This window comes from Crinia signifera, chromosome 1 (genome assembly GCF_055691185.1).
Source record: "Crinia signifera chromosome 1, ASM5569118v1, whole genome shotgun sequence".
Classification (NCBI taxonomy): domain Eukaryota; kingdom Metazoa; phylum Chordata; class Amphibia; order Anura; family Myobatrachidae; genus Crinia; species Crinia signifera.
Window position 1 is genome coordinate 34,359,154 of NC_139217.1, and position 9,949 is coordinate 34,369,102.

The 9,949-nt window shown below is 43.2% G+C and overlaps 1 protein-coding gene across 1 annotated transcript; it reads right to left on the reverse strand.

Annotated features, from left to right (window-relative positions):
• Positions 1 to 1,350: 1,350 nt before the first annotated feature.
• LOC146070581 (vomeronasal type-2 receptor 26-like) lies at positions 1,351 to 5,347 on the reverse strand. The gene is made up of 3 exons (XM_083179392.1): positions 5,282 to 5,347; positions 4,126 to 4,249; positions 1,351 to 2,264 (listed from the first exon to the last, which is right to left on the reverse strand). The coding sequence occupies exons 1-3, from the start codon at positions 5,345 to 5,347 to the stop codon at positions 1,351 to 1,353; spliced, it is 1,104 nt and encodes a 367-aa protein (XP_083035518.1).
• Between the last annotated feature and the right edge of the window lie 4,602 nt (positions 5,348 to 9,949).

Genomic DNA, 9,949 nt, shown 5'->3' on the forward strand with positions numbered 1-9,949 from the left:
TTGTGATTAGAATCACATGATCCTTTCCCCCCCACTATTTGGCTTGCACATGTATGCTTTGAGCTGAACGCATGTGCAGTTGTTCAATAATTGAAAGGATTGTGAATTTGCACAACAGCTATCAACTCTGAGAATGTACTGTAAACTAAAGAGAGATAAAGGCAACTATTAAAAAAGTTTTGTATTAAACATCACAGGCATCTACTACAAAACATTTTATTCAATATGGGATTCCGACTATCGGAAATTCCGGACAGTTGGAATCTTACTCTGCTTGACAGATACTCGACAGGCGAAATTTACTGTTCCACCTGCCCGGTGGCTAAAAGAGGGGGTGTCGGTGAAAACAGCCATGGAATCCACAGTCATTTCCGACAAAACAGATCTGACTTGTTTTAAAGTCGGATCTTTTTTGTTGAAATCCACCTTCAATGCTGTCGGAAATGGCAACATTGTATGGGCGGAGGTCGCTATTTCCCCTGTCGGGGAATACTGCCCTAAATGTTGTTAATAAAGTGTAACCGGTATATGGTGCAAAAGTGTGTTTTTTTTTAATAATTTTATGACATGACATTGTCAATGGATAAAACAAAGATAGAGTAATATAAATGTATTTAATGATTTAACATTAAAATCTATCAGCAAAAAAATATATTTCTGTTTTGGGTTAGCATAGATATAAATAAGACATATACCGCTAATGCAGACGCATTCACATATCTCTATTTTTTAGTACAGTATAAGCGTAAATGTGCTAGATTTGCATGTCTGTAATCCTCCTAACTCATCTGCTGCAAAACAGTGGCATAACTTCATCAAAGTTGCCCAGATGCAAGATAGAGGTTGGACCATCATCCCGCCTTCACTCAAGTGACCCACACAACATCCATGCAAGTAGTACATGCTAAGCTCCCCTGGGGAGGAATAGTAGGTGTGCAATGGGGGAATGCAGACAGTACAATCAAAGATGCTGGCACCTCCTGCACCACGGCAGCAACATAAACAGTGGCTGGAAATTCACCCAGTTTAATAATTCTCTCCTTCGACTCCTCTGATCAGAACAAACACGTAGTGGGAGATTTGGACGCTGATACAATGAGAGAGGAGAAGTGCCCTCTTCAGGGCTTGGTGCCTGTCGGCAAGAGCCTCCATCGTCTCAGAGAGTTCCACTACTGCTGCCACTGTCATATACAGCTGCAAATATTTCTGTTCAGTATGTGCTTTTAAACTAAATACATTCATTTTGCATGTGCTTCTTTAAAAAAAAAAGAAACACAGCAACAAAATATCTATGGAACAGGCATATTGTATTATTTTTGTTCCTATCATATTACAGGATAATAGATTATACTACGAAAAATTGTGTTTCCCATGGAAACAATTTCTTTTTTTATTTATTTCTGGTCTCATCAGTATATTATAGCATTTAGGGAAAAATATACAGCCTAATATCCCTATACATGAGGCTAATATAGCAAACACCTCTACAATGACCATCTGTTTCCCCTTACTGCTCAGATAGGCCGGGATGGCACAGACCCACACACTGCAGAACACCATCATGCTGAATGTGATGTACTTGGCCTCATTATAGATGTCTGGTAATGTCCTCACCATGAAAGCCAGAACAAAACTCACAGCTGCCAGGAATCCCATGTAACCCAACATGAAATAAAAGGCCAGCACAGAACCCTCATTACATTGGATGATGATAGTCCCAGGATATGTGTCCATGTTATACTCTAGATAAGGAGGAGAAACTGACAACCAGATGACACCATTCAGGACCTGGACAGATGAGCTGATCACCACTAAAGCATTTGGTAGTTTTACTCCCATCCATCTTCTCCAGTAACTTCCGGGTCTTGTGGCCTTAAAAGCGATGCACACTGTGATAGTCTTGGCCAGGACTGAGGACACAGTGATAGTAAATATGATTCCAAAGCAGATCTGCCGCAGCATGCAGGTTATATCCACTGGGCGACCAAGGAAGAGGAATACACAGAGTAAACTCAACTCTAGAGAGACGAGGAGAACAAAGCTGAGGTTCCGGTTATTGGCTCTGACAATCTGGCTGTTCTGGAAGGAGATAAATACTCCAATTATGAGGACAATTATAGCAGACACTAATACAGCTGTGACAGAGAACACTGAGGTTATAGCATCCGTATCATATGAGAGAAAGACTTGAGCTTTGGCAACACATTGGTTCCTTGCAACATTCGGCCATTCAGTGTCGCTGCACTTCGTGCAATGTTCTGTGTCTGTGGAATACAAAATGTTACAAATAAAATATTCAAACAGTAATGGCCTCTAATATACTCTATCCAATTTTTTTTCTTTCATGCTTTCTTTTTAACTACAATTTCTTAATTCCCATTCTCTACCCTTCTTTCTTGAAATATTACTCTCTACCTTTCATTACCACTCTACCCTCTAGGTAATAAATCAGTTTAAAGGTTTTTTTTTTTATTCAGTTCTGGAAAATGCATACAGTATACAATGCTCATCTGGTGCCCCTATGATTGCCAAAAGTAAAATCTCAAAAAGTGTCTCTATGAAGGTCTGATATGGGAACAGAAATTATTTTGTCACAAACTGAAGTACTGTTCTACCTAACTTGGGATTTGGCGTGACCTGACACAGGGGCGCAGAGTCTAAACATGCCGGGGTTTTTCTGCCAGTGACCCCCACCAATCATAATATATGGGCTTCTGCGGCGCCCAACACTTCGGTCATGGCCCCCTGGTCAGATTTCCCTTGTGAGTTGGTATAAGTACTAACAAGGGTGAAATATGGAAGTGTGGCCGGCTAGCCAGGTCGAGATCAGAACGGACAAAGCAGGTACCAGAGTATATGGCAAAGGGAGTCCAAGGTCAGACTGGGTCATACACAGGAAAGCACAGCTCACAGTATACTAGGATGAAGCTGAAAATGGTCACTAGGCAAGCTGAGATCATACACCGGATAATACAGGTCAGATACCGAAGGATCTAGCAGGAGAATGGTTAGGAAACAAGCCGAGGTCAAATACATTAATCAGGAATTTCAAGGTAATGGATAAGGCACAGGAACACTGGAGCTGTTGTGAACCTATACGCTGGCAGAGTCTCTCTGCCAGAGACTGCCTTTTATAGGAAGCACAAGGAACTGGATTCTCACAGGTGCCTCAATCAATGAGGGCTGAGCATGTCTCACTCAGGTGCTTTAATCAATAAGTAATGGTCAGGTTACATTGAACTGCCTGGCAGCATGGACGCACCCAGGTACTGCAATAAATTAGCAAAGCTCAGACCACACAGAACTTCCTTGCAGCATGGAGCAGAGCTGAACTGACAGGAGAAATCACAAACCAGGTAAGAACCAAACAATACTTGAATGTTGTGACAGATTTGCCACTTTAAGAAAACATTCAGTGTGAATGCCATCCTGCCCTGAGTTGTCAGTTACCAATTAAACTATTTCTGCCAGTGTCCTATAATGTATTAAAATGATTATTATAATTATTATTCAAGCAGCCATATAAAATGTAATGCAGTTTGGCTCGCTACGCAGCGGTCGTTCACTACTTAGCAAGCACCTTAATGCCGCCGAATCCCCTCGGGACCATGCGAGGGGGATGTGTTCACTAACACATCCCCTCGCATGGGGGCGCTAGCAGGAGAATCAGTCGATGGTTGCGGTCCAGTGAATGATTTCTCCTGCCTTCAGAAATAAAAGTCCCTAAACTATTTTTTTATTTCCTCCACAGTTCGCCGAAGACATGATGGGTGCTGACATCATGTGGCATTAGCCGCCCGCTCCGAGCAGGCATCGGCCCACCTGCATTTCCACCCGCCCCGCTCCCTCCCCTACCAGTGCGAACACAAAAGGGGTCTGCACATGCTCAAATACACTTATGCGCAGACCCCCCGCCATTGGAAAGGGACCTTAGACATGAAGCTGTATCAGTGTCTGTGCTGACTGTTAAATGACCCAATAGGTGTCTTAATTCAAATCCAGGTGGCACATTTGTATATTTTACCCAGCCGCTGCCTACACATTCATAGCTGGGTAAGCGTTTTGATGCATTTCTGAATCAGACCTTCTGTCAATCATTAAATGTCCAATATAGTTTGCATATACCATTCTTATTGGATATTTCTCCCTCTGAACATGGAACACAGTTATAGCAACATGCAGGATATCCTTCCTTTGGTGCTTTTCTGAACCCATCAAGGCATTTATCAGAACATTGGCCTGATGGCATCTGTAAAAAAAAAAAAATATATGAACAGTTATGGCTATGGAGGTGTATGGTAACTGAGTCGCCCCTTAACCAAAGCCCCTAATTAATATCCTAACAGTTTTTGAATAATAGTAAAAAAAAAAAAATCAGCATAATTATCAGGCAAGAATATATTTATTAGTATAGGTAAATTCTTAAGGGAAATTTGTTTTGTTGGTGTCATAACAGATCAATTGAAAACAGATGAGATTTTTCTATTTTTTTTCTTTTGAAACATTAGTCATGTAATATTAATGCCCAGCAGAATAATGATACTCAAGACTTGACATAGGTGAGTAAGATATGCTGGAAAGTGTGTACACACTGTACATTGGAAATAGTGCGGACAATCCCGAGATTGGGACTGAGGAGATACTGGGATTCGTCTAAAAAATTGTCAGGCTTTTAATCCTGGGGTTTTGGGATTAGACTGCGCATTCACAGTCTAATGCTGGGCATCATCTAAACACCCGCTCAGATGCTGCTCGGATGTTCCCAACCCTGGTGTGCAGCTCTGCACAGCCTGATGTGGTCAGAGGTCACAAGGCACAGGCCGCAACCCACATCCGGTTTGCTCTGCTGCCATCCGCCCGCTAACTCCTGGTGGCACCATGCACCACTGCCATCTGCCTTGCTCCAAGCCACATTGCTGCCCTGCCAACTGCCCTACTACCAAGACTGGTATTTATAGACATTTTTTATTGTGCCTCTCAGTGAAACCAGTGATACACAATGTAGCCTGCTTTGGAATGGGCTGGTGTTTCGGAGATGATGCTGCTGTTGCTGCAGAAGGCAATACATCTACCCAGTGGGCTTTCACAGTCATGTAGTCCTTAGTTTGCCCTGTACCACTTGTCCACATGTCCATGGTTAAGTGGACAGTGGGTACAACTGCATTTTTCAGAACACTGTGGACACTTTGGACACTTTTTTCGTACCTCCTGTATACATCCTGAGTATCATCAGCCTAGTGAAGTGGCATCTAGACAGGATTTTGTACCAGGGACACATTACCTCCATCAATTGCTCAAATCCAACTCCACCAATGGTGGACACCAGACGCATGTCTAACACCAACATAGTTGTCAAGGCCACAGTTATCTATTTTGCCATAAGATGACTGCTGTCGTACACTGTCCTCATCACAAACGACTGTTGGATGGTCAATTGCTTAGTGAAAGTAGTAGTGGTGTTCCGACTTCCCTTCTTGCATGATGAACGACTGCCAGCAGCAACAGATGCAACCACGGCAGCAGTAGGTGTAGCACTGCTGTAGGATCCTACTGAGGAATCCTGGAAAGAAGAGGAGTTAGTCATGCAGGTGACATGGCCTGTAGGACTACCTCCATTCCGAATCGAGGAGGAATTTGATAAGGAGTGACTTGCTGGCAGTGTTGCAAGTAAGGGGGTACGGCGTGGTACGGAGTACCTGTAAGAAATATGTTGCAGGTACGCAGTACCACTTACCCCCTGACCCACTGTCAATTCTATTTTTATTTAAAGTCTAAATATAATGCATCCGCAGCCCCCCCACCCAGCGTTATGATTGGTGCTGTATGCCGCTACCGGCTACTGCTGATTTAGCCTGTCACACTGACAGGCATCAGCGGTGCCGACAGCATGAAGAGCAGGCTTCACAATTGTAAGCACAATCTGCCCAGCTCTCCCCCATGCAAGAGCCAACCCACCCCCAGTCATTCCCCGTTTATCATTCCCTGTCTCCTGATGCCATGCTACTATTGTCATTTAGTCACTCCTCTAGCTTTGTGTGACCACGCCCCCTCATGACACATAACCACGCCCATTTTTGGTGGAGGCTATCAGTACCACCAAGAAAAAAATTCTACTTGCACCACTGCTTGCTGGTGTGATTTTCAGGTGCTTGGTTACAACAGGACCAATGGATTTAGATGTCCCTGGACTGCATACGGTCATAGCCACAGTTTCTGAACTAAACAGTGACTTATGAAAGAGCATTGGGTGATGCATAAGGGAGAATGTCACTAGGTGGCCAATGGCCTTACCCCTGCTTATTTCAGCTTTACATAAGCTAAATATGACAAGACAAGTGTTGTCCGGATCTAGATAAAAATAATTCCAGGCCAAAGAGGTGGATTTTTTTGGCCTTTTGCCCAGGCATCACAATGGGCTTTTTCATCCCAAGGACAACAACTGTCTTGCCTGGTGCCTCATTTAAGCAAACCACATCACCATCAGCAGCATCCTCCTCTTCAACTTACTCCTCAGCGCCATCTACATCAATATCCTCCTCCTGGTGTATATCATTGACACCTTCATTCTCAAAATCAATGGACTGTGGGTGATCCTTCCAGCATATGCAGAGGGCATGCAAATAGTGGAAGGAGCCACTTCCCGTACAGTGATGGGAAGGTCAGGCATCACAACCTCCAACACCTTTGAACTCTCCTTGGGGATTTGTGATACCATGTTTTTAGAAGGCACAGTTGTTTGCTGTGTTTTTGATGACAGCATAACTCTGTTAAATTTTCTAGCAGGAGTAGGATGGGATCGTCATTTGAAGCTAAACCACTTTTCATGAACATAGGCCAGGGCCATAGCCGTTCCTTGCCTCTCTGTGTGGTAAATGGTTTATGACAAGTACATTTCTCCTCAAACGATTTACATTTATTTTTTCTTTGTGTTAATGAACTTTGCCATTTTGGATTTTACATGCCCTCTATGATAACCATTGGGCATCGACATTGGCAGACAGCGTTAATGGCATATCATGGTCTATGTCATGACTAGTGGCAGCAGCTTCAGCACTAGGAGGAAGTGGTTCTTGTTCTTTCACTATTTTATCCTTCAAATAATTTTTCTTCATTATCTTTCTAGAGTATCACTTGACTGGACTTATACAGCAGTATCATTGGACTGGACTTTAACAGCAGGACCAATGGACTGGACTTATGCCGCATTATCACTGGACTGGACTTTAACTGCAGCACAATCACTGGACTGGACTCAGCAGGACACAACACAAGTCATTTAAAATTTAGCTTTTATTGTCATTCCCTAAAAAAGGGTATATTATTTTTAATATTTATTTTTATGTTTTATTTAAAAAATAAACTAAGTGTAGAGGGCATGTGAAAAATGTTTGAAAAAGGAAATTTTGGGTAAAAAAAACCAGACTTGCTGTTTGGTCGTAGGTGTTTGCTGTTTTTATTTTAATCTACATTTCTCATATACTGTAACTGTATATATTAGCTGATATTGCCTTCTTTACTTGATTTATATATATATATATATATATATATATATAGAGAGAGAGAGAGAGAGAGAGAGAGAGAGAGAGAGAGAGAGAGAGAGAGAGAGAGAGAGAGAGAGAGAGAGAAAGGCAGGAAGGCACTCACTGTGTAGTAGTCCAATTGGTGCAGGGTCCATAAAGGGTTACATACATTTCACACTCACCCAATCCACGTAGCAGGTAGCAGGTAAATGAAGCAAAGAAAGACCAGCACTCGCTTGTAGATGAAAAAGTACTCTGTACTGTATTTAAAGGTAACGCATGTTTATACAGACAGTACATGCAGCTGTTTAAAGATCCACTGAGATTGTAACTGCAACAGCTTTCGGGATCTGTTGCCGCCTCTGATGGAGAACGGTACATGGTCCACTATTTTACCGCAGGGTTGCCATACTATGTTTAAATGTGGCAAAGTGGCAAGCCACAGGGCTGCTCACTTTTGCCGGAGATCAGGGCTGCTCCTGATTCACCAGTTACTCTAGCCTCCGAGTGTATATTTTATATATATATATATATATATATATATAGAGAGAGAGAGAGAGAGAGAGAGAGAGAGAGAGAGAGAAAGAGAGAGAGAGAGAGAGAGGGATATCTATATATATATATATATATATATATATATATATATATATATATATATATATATATATATATTAGAGATGTGCGGGCTCGGATTCCCCAGATCCGAGCCCGCACGGACGTCATCAATCCGGGCCCGGATACTAGCAGCGCTCGGAGCTTCCCGCCTGACTCGAATCCGGGCGCACGGGCAAAACGTCATCGCCCGGCGTTGGATTCTCGCGAGATCACGGAACCCTTAAATTCCGCAACCTCGCGCCGCCATCTTCACTCCAATCTCGGAGAAGGGTAGGGAAGGGTGTGCCGCTGCTGTGTGTGGTCTCTGCTGGGGCCCGTGCTGCTGTGTACTGTGTCTCTACTCAGTGATCAAGACATCACCATTGCAAGGATGACTGGTGCTGTGTTCTGTCTCTCCTTTGTGCTGGGGCCTGCCTCTGCTGAGTCTGCTTCTGTATAGTCAGTCACAGTGTGATTGTCCACTGGTGCTGCTAGTGCCACTGCCTGCCCTGCACTGCCTAGTGTCTGCTGCAGTCTGCTCTCTGCTGTTGCCACTGGCTAGTGCCTACCAGTATCTATTGCAGTATATAATTCCAGTGTGCTGTTGCCCCTGGCTACCAGTACCTATCACAGTATATAGTTCCAGTTTGCTGTTGCCACTGGCAGTGCCTACCAGTATCTATTGCAGTATATAATTCTAGTGTGCTGTTGCCACTGACTACCAGTATTTATAGCAGTATATAATTCCAGTCTGCTGTTGCCACTGGCTACCAGTATTTATCGCAGTATATAATTCCAGTCTGCTGTTGCCGCTGGCTACCAGTATTATTTATCACAGTATATAAAAATCCAGTCTGCTGTTTCCACTGGCTACCAGTATTTATCGCAGTATATAATTCCAGTCTGTTGCCACTGGCTACCAGTATTTATTGCAGTATATAATTCCAATCTGCTGTTTCCACTGGCTACCAGTGTGCTGTATTTGTCCAGGGGTGCCCATATGTGTGCTGTATCAGTCCAGGGGTGCCCACATGTGTGCCATATAATTCCAGGGGTGCCCCATGTGTCGCATATCAGACCAGGGGAGCTGCCCTTTTTTTTTTTAATGAAAATAAAATGAAGGTTTTTTTTTTTTTTTTTTACTGCAAGGGCTGATAAATGCGCTGTAGTCCAGGGGTGAGCCAAGAGTTCTGTATAATTCATGGGGTGTTGCTAAGTAAGGTGTGCTGCTCTTTTTTATAATTAAAAGAATACACATTTTTATTTTTACTGCAGGAATTTGTCTGCCGTATAATTCCATGCCTGCTGCCATGTGTGCCGTAACAGTCCAGAGGTGCCGCCATCTGTGCCGTATAATTCCATGTGTGCTGTATCAGGTCAGGGGTGCCACCATCTGTGCCGTATAATTCCTGGGGTAAGCCAAGTCTGCCGTATAATTCATGGGGTGCTGCCAAGTGTGCTGTATTAGTCCAGGGGTGATGCTAAGTATGCCATATCAGTCCAGGGGTGATGCTAGGTGTGCCGTATCAGACTAGGGGGGATGCTAAGTGTGCCATATCAGTCCAGGGGTGATGCTAAATGTGCCGTATCAGTCCAGGGGTGATGCTACCTGTTTAACAGGAAAACAAAAGAAAAGAAACTCGGGTGGGGTGCACTCTCAATATCTAAATCACTAAAGTTATTCAATAAAGATTTTATACTATTTTTTATTGTGCTTTTTTTTAAATATTTGCTGAGTGATTATTAAATTAATAGCAAAAATTGCTGACTGATCAGATGTTTATTTTATACTGAGCGTCTCCCTGCACGAGAATTCAGTGAACCCGTTGGCGGCT

What these genes read in the sequence shown, in the direction of transcription:
- LOC146070581 (XM_083179392.1), bottom strand. Translation starts at nt 5,347, where the DNA reads ATGTTGGTGTTAGACATGCGTCTGGTGTCCACCATTGGTGGAGTTGGA. An exon ending in GATTTGAGCAATTGATGGAG is followed by an intron (nt 4,250 to 5,281) that starts GTAATGTGTCCC and finishes TTTTTTTTACAG; the next exon opens with ATGCCATCAGGCCAATGTTC. An exon ending in AGAAATATCCAATAAGAATG is followed by an intron (nt 2,265 to 4,125) that starts GTATATGCAAAC and finishes TGTATTCCACAG; the next exon opens with ACACAGAACATTGCACGAAG.